General features: G+C 40.4%; 3 protein-coding genes across 3 annotated transcripts; 2 read left to right on the top strand and 1 right to left on the bottom strand.

Annotated features, from left to right (window-relative positions):
- Positions 1–3,039: 3,039 nt before the first annotated feature.
- On the top strand, positions 3,040–4,019 carry LOC148926298 (protein FAR1-RELATED SEQUENCE 5-like). Its single transcript, XM_089059071.1, has 2 exons — positions 3,040–3,628; positions 4,012–4,019. The coding sequence occupies exons 1-2, from the start codon at positions 3,040–3,042 to the stop codon at positions 4,017–4,019; spliced, it is 597 nt and encodes a 198-aa protein (XP_088915197.1).
- Positions 4,020–4,296: 277 nt separating this feature from the next.
- On the top strand, positions 4,297–21,355 carry LOC125189844 (protein FAR1-RELATED SEQUENCE 5-like). The gene is made up of 2 exons (XM_048087072.2): positions 4,297–4,825; positions 20,466–21,355. The coding sequence occupies exons 1-2, from the start codon at positions 4,297–4,299 to the stop codon at positions 21,353–21,355; spliced, it is 1,419 nt and encodes a 472-aa protein (XP_047943029.2).
- An 845-nt stretch (positions 21,356–22,200) lies between these two features.
- Positions 22,201–25,374, bottom strand: LOC148926297 (uncharacterized). The gene is made up of 10 exons (XM_089059070.1): positions 25,368–25,374; positions 25,147–25,232; positions 24,966–25,037; positions 24,786–24,869; positions 23,704–23,841; positions 23,435–23,601; positions 23,158–23,338; positions 22,961–23,083; positions 22,670–22,813; positions 22,201–22,578 (listed from the first exon to the last, which is right to left on the bottom strand). Exons 1-10 carry the CDS (start codon positions 25,372–25,374, stop codon positions 22,201–22,203), a joined length of 1,380 nt encoding a protein of 459 aa, XP_088915196.1.
- Between the last annotated feature and the right edge of the window lie 765 nt (positions 25,375–26,139).

The raw sequence follows: 26,139 nt of genomic DNA, 5'->3' as shown, positions 1-26,139 counted from the left end.
CCGTACCTGCAGGAGGTGGTGAAGGAGACGTTGCGGCGGAGAAGGAGTCAGCCTCCGTTTCGTCGTCAGAAGAACCAGAGCCGGTGGAATCGGACGGCGAGGTCGAAATCGGCAGTGATCTCGACGGCGATGATGATGATTCCGCCGTTGATCTGGAATTGAATTCCACTTCACCATTTTTATCATCCGATATCCTATATCGTTCCATCCGTGACGAAATTGAAAATCAAAACCCCGAATCGGCGAAGAAATTCATAGAAGTGCGATGAATTTGATAATTTGCTAGCCAGAGAAGCTTCGACGGTGGGGAAGGACAGGCGAATCTGGGAGGGATTTTCCTCTCTTTCCATTAAAACATAAATTACAATTATACCCTTTCATAATAAATTAATCTAAAAATTATTTTTGTGTGGCAAAATCTGGACCACTCATTTAATAAAAATGTGTGGCTGATATTGCATCTCATTTCTCAATTACCCTAAAAAATCTCAATTGATCATGAACCTATATATATATATATATAGGGGTGTGTTAGGGTCCTTACAGCATCTTAGTGTAAAACACAGCACTAATCACAGCCCTTGGATCATTAGATTGGATGGTTGTGATTAGTTACATTATCATACTAAAAATCTACATTATTAGCCGAGGTACATTATTAGACTAGAAATGTACATTGTAAGACTAAAACTGTACATTATTAAACTAAAATGCTACATTATTATCCGAGCTACATTATTAGTCTAAAATTCTACATCATTAGATGACACGTGGCATTAATCTAACCGTTAGATCATAAGATCCAATGGACTGCAAGTGTTTTGAGTTTTACTTATACTTAGCGTTCTGACCTGAATACATCCCTATATATATATATATATATATATATATATAGGGGTGTGTTAGGGTCCTTACAACATCTTAGTGTAAAACACAGCACTAATTACAGCCCTTGGATCATTAGATTGGATGGTTGTGATTAGTTACATTATCATACTAAAAATCTACATTATTAGCCGAGGTACATTATTAGACTAGAAATGTACATTGTAAGACTAAAACTGTACATTATTAAACTAAAATGCTACATTATTATCCGAGCTACATTATTAGTCTAAAATTCTACATCATCAGATGACACGTGGCATTAATCTAACCGTTAGATCATAAGATCCAATGGACTGCAAGTGTTTTGAGTTTTACTTATACTTAGCGTTCTGACCTGAATACATCCCTATATATATATATATATATATATATATATATATATATAGGGATGTACTAAGATGACAACCCTCTTTATTCTAACACCATAACACCATTTTAGGCCATTGGATCTGAAAATCGTGTGCTTATCATGCTGCCACGTGTAAAAACACGGAGGGGTAAAATAGGAAATTTCTAATTTTACGTTACCAGATTGCAGTGTTGTTCATTGAATATTGCAGTCTTACCACAACAATATTGCAGTTTACCACGACTGCAATATCTAATACAGTAGACTGCAATATCTAATACAGTAGACTGCAAACCCGTGTTTTTTCACGAAACTTAATCCTAGACGTCCATAGATGAGATCTAACGGACTATATTGGTGGTATGATGTTATTTTAACTATGGTGGCACCCTAGTGCACCCCTATATATATATATATATATAGAGGAATGATCAAGGTCTAACTATTTTTAAGTATATAACTAGAGAACAAATGTCAGCCACACATCTTGTTGATATAGACTAATCCTATGGTTTAAACAAAATATCAGATTTTTATGAAAAAATACTTGTCCAAGGGCATTTTGGGAATTCAATATTTCAACATGAATTAAAGAATAAAAAAGAATATCATCGTGAATTCAATCTTCCGAATCCAATCTTCCCAAATCATGCGCAAATCTCAACCAAATTTAGCTTAGGATTTCTTCCAAAAATATGATATTCCCAATCGAATTTATTTACGATAATCAAGCATGAATTACTGTGAGATTTCTGAACCAAATTCATGCGCAATTTCTCAAATTTGAAACAAATTCAGCTTCCCGATCCAATTCGTTCACGATTGATCAGCTACGTTTTATTCATCGTGATTTAATTCTGATTGAATTCATTTTTCTGTGATCAGCGTGATCGTTCAGGATCGATCAGTGTGGCAAACCGAAGGTATCAAATTCGCTCACGATTTTACTCATTCTTCACGTTCATTCCTTCATCGCGACGTCTGGATTCCTTATCCCATGGATTCAATTCTGATACATTCATCGGAAGATTATTTCGATTCCGATTCCTCTTCATCGGGAGAGGAAGGAGAAACTGAATCTAAAAGTAATTATCAATTATTATCAATTAAGTGTTGTTGCTCAGCATGATTAGATTGTGTATGATATGAAAAACGTTAGAATGAACTATATGTGACGAACAGTGAAGTAAATATGCTCAATATGCGTTGTAGTGTAGAAATATGCTTTTAGTGAGTAAATATGTACTATCGTCTATTAAATATACTTTATAGTGAAGTAAATATTGTTTGTAGTGAAGTATATTATGCATTTAGTGATCTGTTTTCATTTTTGTGAAGTATATTATGCATTAGAATGAAGTAAAACATCATTAAAGTGAAGTATTCCATTGCTAGAGTGAAATATTTGTGATTCATGGTTAGAGTGAAGTAAAACATGATTTAAGTGAAGTATTCCATGGTTAGAGTGAAGTGTCTGTGATTCATGCTTTAAGTGTTCTATTTTTTCATTTCAGTGAAGTAAAACATGATTAAAGTGTAGTATTCGAGTGTTAGAGTGAATTGTTTGTGATCCATGCTTTTAGTGCTTTGTTTTATCATTTTAGGGAAGTATATTATGCATTAAGTGAACTATTTTATGCTCACAGTGGTTCATGCTTAAAGTGCTCTATTTTTTCGTTTTAGTGAAGTAAAACATGACTACAGTTAAGTATTTTATGATCACAGAGAAGTATATATTTCTTACAGTGGTTTACGTACCAAAATGTCCCGATAATTTGAAACCAAAAATTGGACAAAGTTTCATGACCCTTGATCGTGCATTGGACTTCTACAACAATTATGCTCGATATGTTGGGTTTGACACCCGTAAGGAGGGATCGAAAAAGGAAAAAGATGTCATTACTTGGATTTATGTGGTGTGTAGCCGAGAAGGTACAAAGCAAATAAAAAATGAACAACATGAGGTGAAACGCAAGCGTTCTTCTATTAAGTGCTTTTGTAATGCTAAAGTGTCTTGGAAGTTTTTTATGGGTATTGGTTATGTTATACAAAGTTTTGTTGAAGAACATAATCACGAGATGGTTGAGGAACGCCGTAAGCGTTTTATGAAGTTGAACCGCAATTTGGATTTAGTCCATCAGAAATTCATACTTGATTGCGCTAACGCAAATATCGGTCCAACTTTAAGTTTTAGCTTACTCAAGGAAGTTCTTGGTGGATTAGATTATGTAGGGTGTACTGTTTTAGAAGTGCACAACTACAGACGCGACCTTAGAGCATACGTGGAAGGAGCTGATGCACAAATGCTATTAAATGAGATGCGCAGGAAGAAGGAACTTTGTGCAGCTTTTACCTATGAATTTGAGGTCAACTCAAAGGATAGACTGACACGTTTGTTTTGGTGTGATCTAACTGCCAAGAGAAATTATCATTTGTATGGTGATATTGTTTCTTTTGATACGACATACTCAACAAATAGGTACGTGCACACTAATTATATTCATATGCCTCATAGTTTACTGTTTTTCAATTCAATGAAGTATATTGAGCGTATAATGATATATATTGTTCATATAGTGAACTAGTATATGATTATAGTGTATTGTTTATTTTTGCATGCTTATAGTGTTGTTTTTCAATTCAGTGAAGTATATTAAGCATTTAGTGAACTACAATAAGCTTACAATGAAGTATATTGAGCATTTAGTGAATTACAATATGCTTACAGTGAAGTGTATTGAGTATTCTTATATTGCTCTGATTTTTCGTTTCAGTGAAGTAAAATGTGCTTAGAGTGAAGTATTCCTTGATTAGAGTGAAGTGTTTGTGATCCATGCTTATGTGCACTATTTTATCATTTTAGTGAAGTAAAATATGCTTAGACTGAAGTATTATAGAGTTAGAGTGAAGTGTTTGTGATCCATGCTTAAATTGCTTTGTTTTTCCATTTCAGTGAAGTAAAACATGCTTAGAATGAAGTATTTCGTGATTAAAGTGAAGTGTTTGTGATTAAAGTATATTCTGCATGTCTTATAGTGATTTTAACATATAGGTACTGCATGATATTTGCTCCTTTTACGGGCAAGGATAATCATGGTCGCCCTGTGACATTTGCTACTGGCCTTTTGTCCAAGGAAAATGCCGACTCCTTTTCATGGTTATTTAAACAATTTGTGAAATGTATGGGTGTGGCTCCCAAGCTAATCGTAACCGACCAAGACTTAGGAATGAAAGTTGCTATTGCAGAGGTTCTTCTTAATACAAGACACAGGTGGTGCATGTGGCATATAATGAATAAAGTTGCTGACAAATTGCCAAAGAACATGCTTGGTAGTGAAGAACTAAAGAAGAAATTGAATGCATGTGTTTGGTCGGAGTTGATAGAGCCTGATGCATTTGAAGAATCTTGGCATGCTATAATGGAAAGATATGGGCTGGCCAATAATGACTGGTTTTTATCAATGTTTGCATCCAGAAAGTTTTGGGTTCCTGCCTTTTTCCGTGATTTTCCGATGAGCTCGTTGATAAAGACAACATCTTTGTCCGAATCACAGAATAGCTTCTTTAAAAGGTACTTAAAGTGTCGGGCTAACTGATAAGTCGTATTCTAAGCCTTGGTTACTGATCAGTATGTCGTGAAATGCATGTATTATCTGCAAAACAGTTGCTAAAGTGTGCAGGATTAAAGGATCCAAGTCAGTAGGAGACGATTTAGGTGACGCAAGTGAAAAGAGCGCCAGAAGGGTGCAATATTGACCAGGATGCATGCCAGAGAAAAGGCTCGAGATGGAGAAGAAGGATAGCTGGGATAATCATTAACAAGGGCAGAAAAGTCAAATCGTGAAGGAAGTCTACCCTAAAAGCTAGGGCAAGCCTCCCTATAAAAGAAGCCACTTGGAGAGAGAACAGGGGTTCGGTTCAAAGTTCGGCTCTTATACACACTTAGTAGAATTCTCTCTAGAAGATCAGTCCTTCAGCATCATCCACTTTCTCGTTCCTCGCCAGAGCTATGGTCACTTGACGTCCAAAAGTCTACCGGAGTAGTCATCATCCCAGCGTTCCAGCCAGTTCATCGTAGTAGTATAGCAGTTTCACCGCCCGGAGTGGCAAAAATAATCGTTACTCGCTTTCTAGTTTAATCTTTACATGCTTTCTCCGTTGGATCTGTGCAAACATTTATCTTTGTTGCCTTTTGAAGTACTTGGTGAAGATCCAAACATTTTAGTTATGAAATTTCTATTCCGAATGCCTAGGAAAGCTAGATTTAGTTATCGCCTTTAACTTTTAAGTGCGTGCATGTATTTTTCTTTCGAGTAAGCTAGATTTGTGATTGTCGATCGAATTTTATAGTTATGTTTCAGTCTGAGTTTTCGTGCATGAGTCTTTTCGATCCACATTGTGATCACCACCTTGCATGTCAGTCAGTAGAGGTAAAACTGCAGTCCGCCGTCCAATTTTAAGTTTGAGTATTGTAATTTTATAGATCTTGAGTTTGAAGTCATGAATCTGAGTTTAGTTATGGTGTTTGTGTTCATATGATTTCTGTTAATGCTTGGTGAAGAAGAAAACGTCAAAATCAACTTTAGTTTGGACCACTTTACTTTTAAGTTACTTTTGCTTTTGTTCCCTACTTTTCAGTCGTACCTTCCAGACCTGTCAGAAAGCCAACCAGCCACCAGATATACCTTGTTGTCTAAATTTCCTCTTTTAGTAACTGTCTACTTTTCATATACCTCTGAGACACCTTGTCCCCTATTTTCACGAACACAACCACATGCCTGTTATTTTCACGCCTACTAGTCAGTAGAGTACCACCTTTATTTCTTGCCTAGGTAAAATCTCAACCCAAGCGTGGTAGCTAACCAAAAAACACCCAAGAATGTCACCACAGTATCCGAACGTGTCCATCTTTGTGGGATTCGACCCTTACCTCCATTATACTAATCAGTAAAAGTGGGTTGAGGAATATTTGTTTGATATCAGGTCCCGGTTATCGTGCCAACGACTCAGCTGGGTCGGGAATCTCATCCTGATCAGTGGGATACACTTGCAATTACATACGTTGACCGAGAAAAAACCTGCGCTTTCAAAATGGCGCCGTTGCCGGGGATGGATGACGTTCATACCTGTTATTGTGTGCGATCTTTTTGGTGTACATACTGTTTATAATTTTCCTTTTCTTTTTATTTTCAGTTTATGAGAAGTGGCTCGGCTCCTGGCCAGTGGAGACCAAGGATACTTCCCCGAGGAACGATACTCGTTACCACTCGTTCTGGTCTGTCGACAGCACTGTCCGACCTAGGCACGAGCAGCGACGAGGAGAAAGAAGATCTAGAGTACCAACTCCCGGAGCTTCCACCCCAACCAGTAAGAACACTAGTGAGAATGGCTGACCAAGGTGAGGACGATCCCGAGCTCGCAACACTTACTGCACACACTGACGGAGATCCTCCACAAGCCATAGTGGTCACCCCAGGCCAGACCGCCTGTGATGTGAAACCCCACGTTATTGCAATCCTACTGATGTACTGTGGGAAGAGTTACGAGGGACCCTACGAATTCTTAAATGAGTTCTGCAAAATCTGTAAGGCGCAGAGGTGGCCAGCAGGAGCAAGCGAGGATGATTACAGACTGAAAGTCCTACCTTTTGTCCTAAAGGGAGAGGCCAACACCTGGTTCATGCGCCTGCCAGCCGACTCCATCAATACATGGGCCGATTTCAAGTTAGTTTTCCTAGCTGAGTTCTTCCCGTCTTCAAAGACAAGTGCATTGAAGAGGAAAATATCGTGTATAAGGCAAGAATACGATGAAACCCTGAGCGAGTACTGGGAGAAGTACATGAGTCTTCTGGAGTCATGCCCCAACCATCGCATGAAGGAGATAGAGGTGCAACACACCTTCTATGAAGGGATGAACAAGGAAACAAAGGATCTGGCGAATTCATCATCCGGATGCGATTTCACACAGTTGAGAGTTAGCGAAGCCAAGAAGGTGTTACGTAAACTGTTGAATGCGAAAAAGACGTACGACAACGCAAGGGATGGGTACAACAGAGAAAGGGTAGCAAGTGCTTCTGTTACTGACCAGGAGGAAAGGATGGAATTGAAGATGGAGGAACTAAACAAAGAAATACTGACTGCAATCAAGAAAAACACTCCACCACCTTCTCCGACTGGAGGCAAAGAGGCCCCAGAACTACCATATGATCAGCATGACAACTCGCCAGATGTGGAACAAGCAAATGCCGCAGGATACTACAATTCCAACGGCAATTGGATTCCGGGAAGGCAGAGGGATGCACCATGGAGGGACCACCAAAACTTCCGATGAGGAGATGGGAATCAGAATCAGAACCAAAATCAGGCTCAAAATCAACCCAACCCCCACCCGAACCAAAATTCCAACCGTGGCCCAACGAATCCTGACTACCAGTCTAACTGGGTAGGAAGAAACCAGCATCCTCAGAACAAAACCCTCAAAACCAGAACCCGAACCATGCTTATGTACCACCCCATCAGCGAAACAACCAGAACCAAAACCAGAACCAATTTAACCCAAGGCCTCAACATAACAGCCACAACCAAAACCAAATTCAGTACTAACACAACCACGACCAGTACAACCCTCCTGCCCAGTATAACCAGTACCCACAAAACCAAAACCAGCAAAATTTATCGGGTTATCAGTCAAACCCACCACCCCAGCATTACCAGCACCAGGGCTCGAACCAATTCCAACACCCAAACAGGTCGAGGAGGTCTATGGAGGACATGATGGGAGAGATGCTTGCTTCGCAGCAGAGCATTAAAAGCGACTTGCAGTCCAGTAATGAAACAATGCAAGGAATGCAAAGTGCCCAGAAGGAGCATAGGGCAAATATGGATATGATGAACAGGCAGTTGGCCCAGCTCGCTAACTCGGTGGGCGAAATGAAAGGGAACTCAGGGAAACTCCCATCTACAGTCCATGTACCTAAAAAGGCAAATGTGAGTAAGATTACACTGCGGTCCGGAACAGCGTATAATGGACCTCAACTCAAGAACCCTATTGGGGAATCTAGTGGAGCAAGGGTGCTGAGCGACACCGTCTCAGCGGAAGAGCTCAAGAGGCCTCTGCCTCAGATGGAGGATCCGTTTTTTTCTGAACGAGGAGCCTACTGCGGAAGGAAAGGAAGGAAAACACTTGGAAACGAGCAACCTGAAGGAGCAATAACCGCATTGGGACCTCAACCCCAGGAGGCACCAAAAGAAAGTCCACCAAGGCTAACTGAAGAGGCTAAGGGAGAAAAGCCGTTTCCATATCGGTTTGTTACGAAGAGGAGGAAAGAAAACCCTGTGGATTTCATGTCAATCTTCGGAAAGCTCGATGTCATAATACCATTCCTCCAAGCCATGAGACTGCCCCCTCTGGGGAAGTTTATAAAGGAGTTCATAGCCGGAAAGGCCCAGGAGGATGGAAAAATCATGGTGGAAGGAATAGCGTCAGCTATTGTACATGAGAAACTACCACCCAAGAGAGCCGACCCAGGTATGTTTACTCTACCCATAACAATTGGAGATGTAAAAATCGAGCATGCAATGTGTGATTTAGGAGCATCTATCAATGTTATGACGTTATCCATTTATAATCGGTTGAAGGGGGTACAATTGTCAAATACTAGGGTGTTGATCCAACTGGCTGATAGGTCATGTATAAATCCGGAGGGTGTGTTAGAAAATGTGTTGGTCAGGATACGAGACTTTACTTATCCCGCTGATTTTTATGTAATTAAAATGAGTGAACCAGAAGCTAGGGAGTCTAGCGGGATATTGTTAGGAAGACCATTTTTAAAAACGGCTAAGACAATTGTGGATATGGTTGAGGGGACAATTTGCATTGACTTTAATGGTGAGAAATTTGTTTTTGACATCAATGAAGCCATGAAAAAACCAATAGATTCTGAAAATATATGTTATGTTGATGTAATTGACCCTTTAGTCCAAGAATTTCTAGAGACCGAATTATTGCAGGAAAAACTCCAAGCCTTGGATGTGTATGCCCAGGCTGATGTGGAAGCAGCTGCATGGTGTGATCTGATCAGTAGCCGAGGGTTAACTGACGAGGAGATCGAAGAAGCAATTACGGAATTCTGTCAGAAGTCGGAACTAGCGGGATCCGTAGGGTCTTTGCTACCGGCCATTATGGAGGAAAAATCAGATGGTGAACAAGAGCGAGAGGAGGATTCAAAAAAGAACCCTCTACCTACAGACACACTACCCCCACAAGTGGAGTTGAAAAGGCTGCCAGCGAACCTTAAGTATGCCCACCTCGGGGAGGAAGACTCGTTCCCTGTAATCATCAATAGCGGGCTGACTGAAGAGCAAGAGGCAAGACTACTAATTGTGCTGAGCAAAAACAAGAAGGCTATTGGATGGAGCCTTACGGACCTGGTGGGGATAAGCCCGGACGTCTGCATGCACCACATTAGGCTGGAGGAGGAAGCCAAGGCACATAGATATTCGCAAAGAAAGGTGAACCCAAACATGCGGGAAGAGATACTGAAGGAAATCTTGAATTTACTCTTACTGGGCATTATATAATCGGTACCCGATAGTGAATGGGTCAGCCCAATCCATATGGTCCCCAAAAAGTCAGGGATCCAGGTGGTTAAGAATGAGAAGAATGAGCTAGTGCCCACCAGACTAGTCACTGGATGGCGAATGTGTATAGATTACCGAAAGCTGAACACTGCAACCAGGAAGGACCATTTTCCCCTGCCATTCATCGATCAATTGCTGGAGCGACTGGCTGGGAGGAAGTACTTCTGCTTTTTGGATGGGTACATTGGTTACTTTCAAATCTACGTGAACCCGGAAGACCAGGATAAGACCACGTTCACTTGTCCGTTTGGAACCTATGCGTATAGGCGTACGCCGTTTGGCTTATACAACGCCCCCGGTACTTTCCAACGGTGTATGATGAGCATATTCTCAGATTTGATTGAAGATTGTATAGATATCTTTATGGATGATTTCACTGTCTACGGAGACTCTTTCGACTCGTGCTTGCAACATTTGGATGCGGTGCTAGAAAGATGCCAAACAAAGAGCCTGGTTTTAAATTTTGAGAAATGCCACTTTATGGTTACAGAAGGAATTGTCTTAGGACACGTGGTGTCAGAAAAGGGAATCCAGGTGGATCAAGCTAAGGTGGATGTCATATCCAAACTACCCTTCCCTACTGATCAGAAAGGAATAAGGGGTTTTCTGGGCCATGCTGGATTTTATCGAAGATTTATCAAGGATTTCACCAAGATTGCCCAACCCCTTACCAGACTTCTCCAGAACAAGGTGGAGTTTGTTTTCGACGAGCATTGCAAGGATGCTTTCGACCTCCTTAAGGAAAAAATGATCTCTGCACCGATTATTCAAGCTCCTAACTGGGATCACTCCTTCGAAGTGATGTGCGATGCTAGTGACTATGCAGTGGGGGCCGTACTGGGTCAGAAGATCGATGGGAAGAGGTACGTGATATTCTATGCATCTAAGACATTGAATCAAGCCCAACGGAATTATGACACCACCGAAAAGGAGATGTTGGTTGTTGTCTATTCGTTCGAAAAGTTCAGGCAGTACCTACTAGGATCCAGAGTCATCGTCTATACTGATCATGCGGCCATTAAGTATCTCATTGCGAAGAAGGAGTCAAAACCCCGACTGATCAGATGGGTGTTACTTTTACAAGAATTTGATTGGGAGGTAGAAGACAAAAAGGGGGTTGAAACCAAAGTAGCGGACCACTTGAGCAGAATAATACAAGAAGAGAACAGTGAGGATGTGAGAGATCGATTCCCGGAAGAGCATTTGTGTGAAGTGATTTCTCCGCAAGGAAGATCGACTGGGAAGAAGTAATGAGGCTTACTGGGCAGGACGCAACAACCAAGGGCAAGGAGAAAGTAGGACAGGAACCCTGGTATGGGGACTTGGCCAACTACCTAGTGATGGGAGAGATACCAATGGTGCCAAACGTGACAAAGGCTCAGAGGATGAAGATCAATAGTGAAGCAAAGTATTATTTCTGGGACGACCCATACTTGTGGAAGGCAGGAACCGACCAAGTTATAAGGAGATGTGTTCCTGACTGGGAGCAACGGGATGTACTAACACACTGTCACTCCTTGGCATGTGGAGGACATTTCGGGCCAAGGAAGACTGCAAGAAAGGTGCTGGATAGCGGATTCTACTGGCCGACTCTGAACAGAGATGCATATTAGTTCTGCAAGGGTTGTGACCGTTGCCAACTGACCGGTGGGATCTCCGCAAGGGATGAAATGCCGCAAGTTCCAGTGATTGTTTGCGAAGTGTTCGACATCTGGGGCATGGACTTCATGGGTCCTTTTCCTTCGTCTTATGGGAATTCCTACATCTTGGTGGCAGTTGAATATGTATCAAAGTGGATAGAAGCCAAGGCCACAAGCACTTGCGAATCTAAAGAAGTGACCAAGTTCCTCAAGAGTCATATATTCAGCCGATTTGGGATACCAAGGGCAATCATCTCCGATCAAGGGACTCACTTCTGCAACCGAACGGTCGAAGCATTGAAGAAGTACGGGGTTCATCACCGCCTATCTAGTCCTTACCATCCTCAAGCCAACGGGCAAGCGGAGATCTCAAACAGAGAAATAAATAGCATCTTAGAGAAGACAGTCAACCCCTCCAGAAAAGATTGGAGCACAAGGTTGGAGGATGCTCTGTGGGCATATCGGACAGCCTACAAAACTCCTATCGGGATGTCCCCATATCGCATCCTCTTTGGGAAGATGTGCCACTTGCTAGTAGGAATTGAGCACCGAGCATACTGGGCAGTTCAGCAGGTTACCGTGGATGCTAAGGCCTGTGAAGAGGAAAGGAAGCTGCAGCTACAAGAGCTGGAAGAGCTCAGATTGGAGTCGTTTGATTCAGCTATGTGGTACAAAGAGAAAACAAAGATGTGGCACGACAGAAATCTGAGAACCAAGAATCTCCAAGTTGGTCAGAAAGTACTACTCTTCCAGTCCAGATTGAAGCTAATGCCTGAGAAACTCAAGTCAAAATGGGCAGGACCTTACATTATCACAGCACTACGTGCCAATGGAGCGGTCGAGATTTCAGGGAGTATCCCTAACTCTGAACCTTTTTTCGTTAATGGGCATAGATTAAAAATATATAGGGAAAATGAAGAGATGTGTGTAGTGGAAGAAATTCCACTACACTTTAATAGAGTCTAATTGACCAGTAGAAAAAAGGGTTTTGGAGTTCCACCTGGTCAACGTAATATGATTCGTGCTTATTGACCAGGTAAAACTTCAAATACCCTTAGTAATGATGTAAATATTGTGAATATTTAGTAATTTAACTTAAGTTCAGTAGAAAAAAAAATATACCAAAAAGATTTTCGGATCTTAAATATTAATTTGGAGTCTGTACTGACCACAAAGATACCACTTGGGTGAAACTCTGAATTATATTTAAGAGCCATTTATTTGCTTTATTTCTATTTTTAGCTAGTTGAGAGGGAGGTATAAAGTGAAATTTGAATTTTGGTGCGTGTTGCAGCTTTGCAGGCGAGTGCAGAGACTGGGAGGGCGCGTGGAGCAGAGACGTGACAGGGGACTGGCTGCGAGAACGCCCAACCGCCTCCCACCCGAAGCGTCGCAACCTGGCAACCACTTACAACCAGTCAAAACCCTCAACTGCCCACCCCACTATAAATACCCCACCGCCTACTCCCCTTCACTTAACAAACGCTTACCTGCATTCTCTCACCCACAACTACCACCCCACTATGAAAACCACCGTGAATCACTACCGGAAAAAGAGAACCACCACCGATACAGACCATGGCAAAGAGTAAAGCAACCAACAACCCAGCACCCAACACCGGCGAAGACCTCCCAGAAGCCCGAGCGACAGCCGAATCGCGGCCACCGAGTCCACAACGATCACAGCTAACGCTGACGACACAAATTCCGGCAATGGTTCCTTTAGACGCACTGGCAGCGTATCTAAGGCAACAAGACCTGAACAAAGATTGGACAGCGACCCTGGCCGGATTTAGCCTGACCGGAGGAATGCCTGCGACACCAAACCCTACCCCAATTGCAACCACAGTAAACCCACCCACCACCACCCCAAAAACCTCAAATCCGACATCCGAAAAGACCTCCCCAACAGTAACTGCACAATCAAAACCCTCTCACCTTTCTCCCATACACCAACAAACAGAGCCGCTCGACGTTAGCCCTCTTTTCGCCTATCAAGATCCCAACTGGGGAGAAACAGAGGAAAAGGAGAGCGGAGGGGGAGTAAGCGAGGGCGAGAAGGATGAAGCAGAGGAGATAGTGGCCACTGAAGCCACAGCCGATGAAGCAGAGAAGGAGGAGATAGACCTGAACGAAATGGCCAAGAAGCAAGGGTTAATGACGGATGAGGAGTTCCAATCGGTTTTACACAAGGGAGATAGGATCGTGGTAAATACTGAAGGGGTGGCTGAGGTACTGGACCTCGCATCCCAGGCAGTAGGGAGAGGGGAAACAACCATGGAAGTAGATGAATCAGAGGGGGTAGTCCACCAATCCGTGGAGAAAATGACAGAAGAACAACCGAGTAAGGCTGGCAAACTTGAGGAGGAGAGGCAAGAACCAGAAACACATCATGAGGAAGCCTCAGTGGTGACTAAACCAAATCCAGTAAAGAGGAGGCTAGTGTTGAAGAACGACCCCAAGGTAGAAAGGCAGAAACTGTTGGAACATATATACTAAAAAGCATTTTTCGAGTTTATTTTTGAATTTGATAAATTGCTTGTATATTGTAAACACTCTTCATTTAATGAGAATAATAAATGTTTTCTTCACACTGTGTATTTTACTTTAATGGGTATTGACCGTATTTAATTATATATTAAATTATATAATTAGAACGCCGAAAAGTAAAATCAGTCTAAGTCTTCTACATTGAAGGTTGGGTCGTGGAACAGGTCATCACAGTACGTGGCCCAACCGGTACCTTGTAGAAGTAAAACTTTTTCACAACCTAGATAGGCTTTGGCTACCTATCGTGAAAGGTTGCAGTGTCCATCCGAAAAGTCGTCTTTACCTTGAGAATGATTAGTGACACTGGTGTGGTATAGCATTGAATGGATCTAAATTATAGACACGTCTTTGTTGCTATCTACTGTAAGACGATGCCTTGGAGATTTAATATTTCCTAATCTTTGTAATAATATAGGACACACGTTATTTAATCATACGCTGCTTTGACTTATCAATAGGTGTGGGTTTTTCGTAACCCAATATTCCTGATATCTTGGGTAGTAGTAATTAATAACTAGAATGGTGTCAGTTTTATTATTACATTGAATCGTGTGCCCGCGTCGTTTGACTATATCCCCAAGAGGTGTTCGAGAGAAGTTCTATTATTCGGAAACCCGGCCGGTTTGGATTTAATCCAAGAATAAATAGAAAAGGAAAAAGTATATTTTTAATATACATCTCGTACTAGACAAACTCTTGGAAATAAAGATATTGATTAATTTAAAGTCTATAGCAGACTACAAATTAATTAATGGATATAGAAAGTCTTAGACACGAGAAATAATATATTAAAGAGGTTAACCCGGATTGCTTGTAATCACGGATTGGATGGGCGGTCAATATTTCTTCTATAGTGGCACAAGAAATATTCCATTGGCCTTATATTAAATTATGGGTTATAATTTAATTAGTAAAGAAGGTCCAATGGGGGAGGCCCAATCCAAGCCCCATAGATCCCTAACCTAGCCCATCATAAACTCTATAAATAAGAATGTAAGGAGATGAGACAAATGTTATCACAAACCCTAGCCTCCACACTTGGCTTTCTTGTCTTCTCCTTCAAGATTCTTATAATTTCTAAGAGATTCCTCCCACAAGGAATTTAGATCTATAGAGTTAAGGGTCATAGGTTAGAAGATCTTTGGTCTTGCATTCATAATCAAGCTTCAAGATCTACACGTGGAGAAGTAGCAAGCCACTTCGATTCTTTGGAGAATCATTGTTGTAAGTATTCAATAACATAATTTAATTTAAATTATGTGATTAATTGCGCAATTATATGTTTCTACATGTTCAAGCATGAAATTGAATCGACCCACATAATCACCTAAATAGATTCTTATGTGGATTTATTTGTTTTGCAATTTCCGCTGCGATTATCCCCAACAGAAACCCCAAAGAGTGTCACAAAGATGCTTAGGAAAGTGGAAGTCCAACAAGGCAGGAGCAAACACAGCAGCAGATGCAGTGGAGGTCTCTAGCGATGACGAGAAGACTACTCCTACAAAACCTGGGGAGAAGCCCTCGACAACTAGCCAGAAGGACACACAGAAGGCAACAGGGACAGTTTCATCAACGCCGACTGACCAGAAGGGAGAAGCTGACAAGGTGGCTGAGGGTCTGGACCTCGCATCAGAGTCAGTAGGTCGGGAGGAGGCGGCAGGAAGTGATACTAGTACCCGTGCGGTGACCGAGCCTACCACCCAGGAGGACGTTTCAACACAAGCAGACGAAGAAGCAGAGGCAATGGAAATCGAAGAAGCCAAGTACATCCAAGAAAGAAGGAGAAAGGGGAAAGCCCCTGCCAAGAAGAAACAAGCCGTAAAGAAACAGCGCACTGCCAATGCCAGCATAGTGATCAGAGAGCCGGAGAAGAGAGGGAGATTAAGCGACAACGACTACACTTCCAGCGAGGAGTTTGACTTGGAGAGTGATATCTCTCTAGAAGGGGAAGAATACCATGAGCAGCAGCTCCCCGACAACCACCATGAACTAGTCCACCCTCCGGTAGAGAGGATCGTGTACCGATGGTGGAGGACATGAAGCACTTCGACACCAAAAAGCTTCAAGACGCATTTGACGACAAGGAAGATAGCAGCAAGCAGGTCAAATGCGGAAAGGTACTCCACATACCCTCTTTGGATGAGTTATCTGTTCATGATTCCTTCCTGGCCAGTATGGAAGCATTGGGTTTTGAGTGGCTGTTAGAGAATAGGGACCCGGAGATATCTGTGAGATTAGCGAAGGAGTTCTTCACCACATTTAGGTTCCAAGTCACTACGGACCTAGACGAGGTGTCAATTTCCTTTAGAATATTCGGTGGAGAACTGTCCATGAGTATGATCAAGTGGACTGTGCGACTGGTTATGTGTACCCTGGAGGAGGCTATAGGACCAGAATGGAGAAGCAGGGAGAGGGGGGTACCGAGGAGACACATAGACTTTGAGCCCCAGGAAGCCTGGGAGGAGCTAACCCACCCCGATGCTGGTCAGTTCGCCTCCACTACATCCAGATCCACCCACTTCAACAATTCCATGCTCAGATTGGTGTAGCTCTACTTAGGCTATAACTTACTGGGACAGAGTAATTCAGCTGCCAGAACGTCCATGACTGAATTGTACATGGTATGGTGCGCTAATCGCGGAAGGAGGCTGCATTTGGGATTTTGGACAGCCTACCAATGCCACCTGATAGCCACCCACCCAGCTAGGAACTTGTCCCTCTGCAACATACTGGGAGCCTTCGTGCGCAACAACATCATCATAACAGAGGCAGAAGACCTACCTCCGATGTACATGGTCGATGCTCCTGGCCTGTTCGATATACAATCACGGACAGAGATGGCAAAGCTGACGACCCTAATGGAGAGCATCCTAAAGGAATTGGCGAAAGGAAAGGAAAGCACTGGAGCTGGAACAAGTGGAGATGGAGGACAGAACGAGGAACCCACCGAACCTGAGGAAGAAGAAGGTGATGAACAAGATGAGGAAGATGACAACCAACCGGAATCCACTGAAGAGGAACCAAAGGAACCACCTGCACAGACACCTGCGCCAAGGAGGAGCAGGAGGAACGTCTGACAGACCCCCCCCCCCAAATTGACCAGTTAGTTTTCTTTTTAATTTTTTTAAATTTCTGGTTTTTTTTTTACTTTTGTTAAATAGGTAGAATTATGTGTATTAAATGTGAGCAAACCCCATTCATAACACTTAGCCTATTCAATAGTCTAAGTGTGAGAAGTAAAGGGTTTGCTACTTCGGTGCATGTGTTCTGTCATAAGCATGTTAACTCACACTTAGCCTATTGCGTAGTCTAAGTGTGAGGATTTTATATGTTTAGATATCATGTTTTGTAAATATTTTGCTCTGTTTTGTAAATCTATATATATATATCTGAAGCTCTCCCACTTAGCCCATTGCATAGTCTAAGTGTGAGAAGTTTTTAGATATAGTATGTGTTTATTTTAATTGTGTGTCTGTCATACTAGCCATTCCCATTTTTCACTTCACAGCCCGTATCTGGGGCAGACACTTGTGAAGAGAGAGGGGGGAGCAAATGGCCAGTATGACATGTATATGTGTTATTTGAGTCAGTGCATGTTAGTGTTTTTTAGGGTTTGTTTAGGTCTAGGAATTATGTGTTATGTGTTTTTTTTTAATGAATGGGCTTAAAACTCAACTGCCTCGAACTGACGGTGAGGGGAATTGAGGGAGATAAGGCATGCCGGAAAACAGAAACCACCCCCTCCAGTAACCCCTAGTCAGTATAGATGATGCAAGTATGAAGGAAAAACTCATCCCTTAGGTCAGACACGAAAGCCCTCTTAAAAGGTGAGTTAGAAGCCCCAAAGTGGAAATGCTTTCCACTAAACACTGAAAAAAAAGAAGTGTGGCTACCACATGATGTCTAGGGAAAGGTGACCGCGTGTAGCAAACCCTAAAGACAGTAGGAAACCCCCCCCCCCCCCCGAAAAAAAAAGAAAAAAAAAAAAAAACCCTACCCTTAGAACCCCATTTTCTAACCTGATCTATACCCCGAAATAACCCATAAACCACTGGAACTGTGTGTGTGCAAGGCATAAGGCAAGGAGGCAACTGCCCAGGAGGACATACAAAAGAAACCAGCTGAAGAAAAGAAAAGCAAAGAAAGAAGGAGAAAATCGATCTAAAAAAAAATTCCAGATCCAAAAAAATAGAAGAAGGTATAAGGGTGGCTAAGCCACAGGAAAGAAAACCGAAGAAAATAGTCGCAGGTACTTGACCACAAAAAGAGAAAGGAGGAAGAAGGAATAAGGGTGGCGAAGCCACAAGGAAGCTACTGACCAGTTGGAAGCCAGTGTCAGAAATTGTCCAGCCGAAGAAAAAGCCCTAGCCAGAAGCCCGAATGCACACAGTTCTCCCTCATCAAATAAGTAATTAGTTTTGAACCTTAGAGCCTTAGGAACAACTACCCCAAACATTACAAACCAATAGCCCCGTTACAAGCCTTAAAGATCTTCAGGAGCTGCACGTGAGATCTGAGTCCGAAACATCTATGAGGAATGAGTGAATGAGTGAACCCAAGGTTTGGCCTAGGATTGGGTGATCCTGACAAGCAGATATACTGACTGGGGAGGAAAAGGGGGTTGGCAGAAGTTCAAGGCTGCCTAAGGCCGGATTGCACCTGATCTCGAGGGGAGGGGTGGTTGAAAATATAGCCTGTTCTATGTGTTTAAGTTAATTATATGTGTTATGTGTATGTGTCGTTGTTCATTTTCTTTTGCGTCAGAGTCTTGAGTCTAGTTAGGTAGATTCGGTCAGGGGGAGTAACCAGGCTCGAATTCGACTTATTTCTTTTTTTGTTTGTCTTCACGCTTGAGGACAAGCATGTGGTAAGTGTGAGCAGTTTGATAAGTCGTATTCTAAGCCTTGGTTACTGATCAGTATGTCGTGAAATGCATGTATTATCTGCAAAACAGTTGCTAAAGTGTGCAGGATTAAAGGATCCAAGTCAGTAGGAGACGATTCAGGTGACACAAGTGAAAAGAGCGCCAGAAGGGTGCAATACTAACCAAGATGCATGCCAGAGAAAAGGCTCGAGATGGAGAAGAAAGATAGCTGGGATGATCATTCACAAGGGCAGAAAAGTCAAATCGTGAATGAAGTCTACCCTAAAAGAAAGGGCAAGCCTCCCTATAAAAGAAGCCACTTGGAGAGAGAACAGGGGTTCGGTTCGAAGTTCGGCTCTCATACACACTTAGTAGAATTCTCTCTAGAAGATCAGTCCTTCAGCATCATCCACTTTCTTGTTCCTCGCCAGAGCTATGGTCACTTGACGTCCAAAAGTCTACCGGAGTAGTCATCATCCCACCGTTCCAGCCAGTTCGTCGTAGTAGTATAACAGTTTCACCGCCCGGAGTGGCAAAAACAATCGTTACTCGCTTTCTAGTTGTATCTTTACTTGCTTTCTCCGTTGGATCTGTGCAAACATTTTTCTTTGTTGCCTTTTGAAGTACTTGGTGAAGATCTAAACATTTTAGTTATGAAATTTCTATTCCGAATGTCTCTTTGGTTTGAGTTTGCTTCATTTTGCCTAGGAAAGTTAGATTTAGTTATCGCCTTTAACTTTTAAGTGCGTGCATGTATTTTTCTTTCGAGTAAGCTAGATTTGTGATTGTCGATCGAATTTTATAGTTATGTTTCAGTCTGAGTTTTCGTGCATGAGTCTTTTCGATCCACACTGTGATCACCACCTTGCATGTCAGTCAGTAGAGGTAAAACTGCAGTCTGCCGTCAAGTTTGAGTATTTTAATTTTATAGATCTTGAGTTTGAAGTCATGAATCTGAGTTTAGTTATGGTGTTTGTGTTCATATGATTTATGTTAATGCTTGGTGAAGAAGAAAACGTCAAAATCAACTTTAGTTTGGACCACTTTAGTTTTAAGTTACTTTTGCTTTTGTTCTCTACTTTTCAGTTGTACAGACCTGTCAGAAAGCCAACCAGCCACTAGATATACCTTGTTGTCTAAATTTTCTCTTTTAGTAACTGTCTACTTTTCATATACCTCTGAGACACTTTGTCCCCTGTTTTCACGAACACAACCACATGCCTGTTATTTTCACGCCTACTACTCAGTAGAGTACCACCTTTATTTCTTGCTTAGGTAAAATCTCAACCCAAGCTTGGTAGCTAACCAAAAAACACCTAGGAATGTCACCACAGTATCCGAATGTGTCCATCCTTGTGGGATTCGACCCTTACCTCCATTATACTAATCAGTAAAAGTGGGTTGAGGAATATCTGTTTGATACCAGGTCCCGATTATCGTGCCAACGACTCAGCTGGGTCGGGAATCTCATCCTGATCAGTTGGATACACTTGTAATTACATACGTTGACCGAGAAAAAACCTGCGCTTTCACTAACCTTATGCTATTTTATATGAACTATAACCATGCTTTGGAGGCTCAAAGAAGTAATAGTGCAAAGCTTGAATACTATGATTCAACAAAAGTGCCTATTTTGCGAACAGAATTGGAAATCGAGAAACATGCATCAACAATATATAGTGGCAGTGCTTTTAATGCAATTCAAGAGGAGATAGTTTATGCATGTTTCTCTTTGTCTTGTGCAACTCTAGGAGTGTCTACCAATAGAGAGAATGAAGTATATAACATAAATGACAAGGATTCAAACTCATGGACAGTGACTTACTCCATTGGTGATGACACCTATTTGTGTGGATGTAAAAAGTTTGAGAGACTTGGTCTATCGTGCAGCCATATATTTTGTGTGTTGAAATATAAGTTTGTTAAGTTGATACCCGAGAAGTTGCGTGGATGGAGATGGTTGAAGTCACAGTTTGTGAAGCCAATACATGGAGGTTTTTGTGATGATCATGAAGTATTCTCTGTTGTAGACGAGAAGAAGATTGCATTTAAAAACATGTATGCATTATTCTTTGAAATAGTAGAAAGTATTGAAGGGAACATTGACCAAATCAATGCATTTACTACAATTATTGAAGAAGGTAAGAAGCAGCTTCTTGGAGAAGGTGTTGTTCTGTCTTCAATAGAGAAGAGAGCATTGATTGAAAACTTCTATGGATCACAAGTACCAAACTTTATTGAAGTTCATCCTCCTAATGTTGTCAGTACAAAGGGAAGTGGAAGTAGGAGGAAATCAAAGAAGGAGGCAGCAATCAAGTTAGCAAAGAAACCAGGCCGAAAGTGTGGAAACTGTCATGTGATAGGACACCATGATTCGAGGAACTGCAAAAAGGTGAATGAGAAGACAAAACAGAGGCAGTGAGGATTTGTAAAGAAATAGTTCACTCTGGTTTTAGGAGGAGAAGAACAAGAAAAAGAGTAGAAACCAATGTTGAAGCTGGTTGTTTTGTTCCATTAGTTCAGTTCCAAAATTTATTACTTCATTCGGATATTTCTGTTCTTCATTCCTTTAAATCTGTACTTCAGTCTTATAGTTTCTTCATTTGCATATTGAATTTGAATTTGTTTAAACTTTTTGCAAGCTTAAATAGAATAGACTGAAGTGTTTTTATAATGGCTTATTTTTTCTTTATTATGACGTTTATCTTAATCTTACTTTGATATATTTTACATTTGTCAATCACTTATCAATTATCAATAGATCTCAGAAATGAACTAAATATGGTACCCAATGCAGTGTTTCAGGCTAACACTGAACAACATTTAAAGAGGAAAAACCAATGTTGAGGCTTGTTGTTCTATTCTGTTCCAGTAGCTCTGTTACAAATGTTACTTTATTCGGATATTTCTGTTCTTCATTCCCTTACTTTTGTACTTCAATCATGTAGTTTCTTACTTCATTTACATTTTTGAATTTGAACTTGTTTACACCTTTTGCAAGCTTAAAGAGAATAGACTGAATTTTTTTTATAATGTCTTATTAATCTTAAAGAGAATAGACAAAATATATAGTATGAGTAGATTATTAATCTTACTTTATATTTTCCATTTGTCGATAGATCTTTGAAATGAAATAAGATTTCTGAAATGAACTAAATCGGTTACCCAATGCAGTATTATAGTCTAATAATGAACAACATTACAAAGTTTGGTATTTTATTCAAAATTGCTCATAACACATGTATGTCAAATACAAAATTTGATTCATTATTTCTTCTTTAAATATGCCGCAATCATTTTCTCAACATCAATTTTAATGTGTTTGCTTTCCTCTGCATAATACGCTGATGTAACAATTTTGTTGTTGAAGCTTTCGTGGCTGTTTTCAGCTAACAGCAGTGCCGAACAATATTTTGCCCTCAAGCTTTGAAGCACACCTGAGCTTGATTTCTTCAAGCCGCAATTCCAGCAACCTTCACGCTTACCCTTGTACGTTTCCATATGCCGCATCAGAAATACTCCACAGTCTTCAACGTTATCAACTGTCCTCCATGGCATTTTCAATCTCTCCATTTTGGCGTTGGAAACGATCTTGCAATATGCGTGGAGACCATTCTTGGTGAGGAAGTGACAAAAATATGATCTCTGCATGTACAAAACAAATACATGGCATTTGTAGTTGTGTGTATTCATATGTATGTGCTATAAAATTCAATCATAAGAGAAGAATACGAACCAATGTTTCTGGAATGTGACCATAATTAATTGTGAGGTCGTTGTCATCCCCGTTTGCAGAATTGTCTATTATAGCAATAGCATTTCTCTTGAAGCAAAAACAAACAGCATAATAATGCTGATTTGGACATATAGGGAAGAAGACCTATTGAATGAAGTAACAAGCAATATGAATGAAGTAATAAAGTATACAAATGAAGTACTGAACAATCTGAAAAATGAAGTAACATGAAAAATGAATGAAGTAATATAGTGTATAAATGAAGTACTAATGAAGTAATGATGCTTGTACCGTGTTCACATCTTTCCATTTGAAATATGGAATTTCCTTCACCTCTCTATCCAAGTTGTTACAGAAGTTTGCAATAACTGTGTTGACATCCATGGATTGAGGCTTTGTCACAATGGTGTACAACTGCATATTAATATTAATGTAGTTAGGATCTTCACAACATACAATCTTATTATATTTCAATAATTTGTACTTACACATGGATAAGTGGTGAAGAATAGCCGCCTTGATGAGTATGGTGATCGGATTTCTTCCATGTTGTTGAGGTAGGAAGCCCATGCATCTATAACGCCAACCACAATCACTTGCCAAGGTATCAAAGAACACATATCCATCTTTGTAACTTTCACAACATCGTCGTCATAAACAATTACAAATCTGCACATTGTGTAATACATGTTAGAATTTCACATTCTATTGTTGGATATGTTAATAGTGTGATATACTATTAGAAAACAATATTAGAAATCATACCCATCTCTTTCATGTGTTACAAGAATCCAGTAATATGATTCTTTCTCATCTTTACTGAGCTTGTTCGTAATCTTAACTGGTCTGTCAGCGAATGGAGATCGCAATGCATGAGAAACAGTTTTCTCTGCTCTAGTGCGTACCTCCATTCGACCCTTCAAAGTTTTGATCTATTGTTTGCAATAAATAAATCACTTGTAACACATTATTTATTAACCACAAGACAAACTTCAGAGTATATATTATTAGATTCTTAATTTGCACAGGATTACCTTGTTAGCATTGTAAACAATGATCTCAGTCCCCACCGGCTTACCAACTAGAGGACCACTATCCATGAAATCATCATCAATGTCTATATCCTTGTAAGCATCAATAACTGACTGTATTTCCGCAGCGACATTAACATTCTATTCACCAAAATATAGATATAAGTTTTTCCATGATGTAGTGTATCATATTAATAATGAAGTATTATATAATTAGATAGTTCATTCATAGATATGTTTACTTCATCACAACCAAATATTACTTCATCCAGAATAAATTTATACCTTTGCTCCATTATCTGTATGCAATCTCATATTTGCTCCATGTTAAACTACACACGGTGTATTAAAATCCTGGTAGTGGCAATACGTGCATTCAAAAAATGATTCATTTCAAGGACAATTTACTTCATCATATAGGAGGCATACTTCTAGCTATTGTAATATTACCTCTACCACTAGATTAGCTTCTAAGTTTCCCCTAAGTCCAGCATCAACATTGAAGATTGATGGTGGAATATTCTGCAAGTAGTATTATATAATCAGATAGTTCATTCAGTAAGATGTTTACTTCATCACAACTAAATATTACTTCATGCAGAATGGATAATTATATAACTAGATAGTTCATTCAGTGTGATTTTTACTTCATCAAAACTAAGTATTACTTCATCCGGAATAAATTTATACCTTTGCTCCATCTTTTGGCTCACTATCTGTATGCGATCTCATATTTGCTCCATGTTGAACTACACACGACGTATTAAAATCCTGGTAGTTGCAATACGTCCATTCAAAAAATGATTCATTCAAGGAAAATTTACTTCATCATATAGGAGGCATACTTCTAACTATTGTAGTATTACCTCTGCCACTATATTAGCTTCTAAGTTTCCTCTAAGTCCAACATCAGGATTGAAGATTGATGGTGGAATATTCTGCCATTAGTATTATATAATCAGATAGTTCATTCATTTAGATGTTTACTTCATCACAACTAAATATTAGTTAATCCAGAATGAATAATTATATAATTAAATAGTTCATTCAGTGAGATTTTTACTTCATCCATAATGAATTTATACCTTTGCTCCATCATCTTTTAGCTCATCATTTGTATACGATCTCATATTTGCTCCATGTTGAACTACACACGGTGTATTAAAATCCTGATAGTTGCAATACGTCCATTCAAAAAATGATTCATTTCAAGGACAATTTACTTCATCATACAGGAGGCATGCTTCTAGCTATTGTAATATTACCTTTGCCACTAGATTAGCTTCTAAGTTTCCCTTAAGTCCAGCATCAACATTGAAGATTGATGGTGGAATATTCTGCCAGTAGTATTATATAATTAGATAGTTCATTCAATGAGATGTTTACTTCATCACAACTAAATATTATTTCATGCAGAATCAATAAGAGCCAAGAACAGCTTCTTACCTTATCCAAATCTTGGACAGGCATGAATTGCACAGCCTCAAAGATGTAGCTTCCGGGATCTATGTCCCTTGTTGGTGTAGTATCAACTGTATATAATAAACAGGAATACAAACAAAACCCAATGAACAAGTACTCTTCATTTTAAAACCCCATTATGGAGAAAGTCAGTTTGTTACAAAAACCATATAATACAACAAAAAGGTTTAGTTCATCCCAAATACATGCCATACTAATGTGTTTTATAAATTACATCCCAATAACATAAAACTCCAAGCACAACATCACGACGCAACCCATCATCAACTTACGTTTCTTTCATGAAACTCTAATCCTAGATCAAACGATGGCCCTTCTGTTTGCCATTTGGCTGCAACTTTAGAGCACCCATCATTGTTTATCTCATCTGCACCATCTTTCAACTCCTTCATCAGTTCACCAAGGACATCAGCAGCCTTTCCCATAAGTGTGATAACTGTAGTTCTACGTTGGGTTGTCTTAGAGATATCTTTGGGCTTTGCCGCAGAGGAGGACGCAATATTGACCTTGACAACCTCTTCAGACAGGTAGCTTATTCGGGGATCAAAGATTGGCTCCTTAATGCCTCTGCCGAATGGCCCGGGCTCAAGCTCCATTTTCTGGCGTTGGTGGATTAACGTGCTTGTCCAGCCCTTAATGGTTGGGAATGTTCGGGTAACAGGCCTCGATCGAAGCACAATCCTATCAATATAACATGGCTACAAAATGAAAGCTATCATTAGTAAAGTTCATATTTAAAACATATTTATTCAAGGTTAATAAATTTTTGAATTTAAAACTTACCACCAGAAATGAAATTGGGCCAGTGAATGGTTTGTCCTTGTTTTTAGCCCAGGTATTATAGGCCTTGAGTAAGCTATCAATGACATAGCCACACCAGTTGTATTCCTTGACATTATCAATGTCATGGATTACCCCTTCAATTTGCGTGTGCAAGTATCCATCTCCCTTGGGGTT

The sequence above is a fragment of the Salvia hispanica genome, chromosome 5 (assembly GCF_029641045.1).
Source record: "Salvia hispanica isolate PSC_SH4W2 chromosome 5, Shi_PSC_v1, whole genome shotgun sequence".
Classification (NCBI taxonomy): domain Eukaryota; kingdom Viridiplantae; phylum Streptophyta; class Magnoliopsida; order Lamiales; family Lamiaceae; genus Salvia; species Salvia hispanica.
Note: the sequence above shows the minus strand (reverse complement) of the source record. Positions and strands in the feature narration are given on the sequence as shown.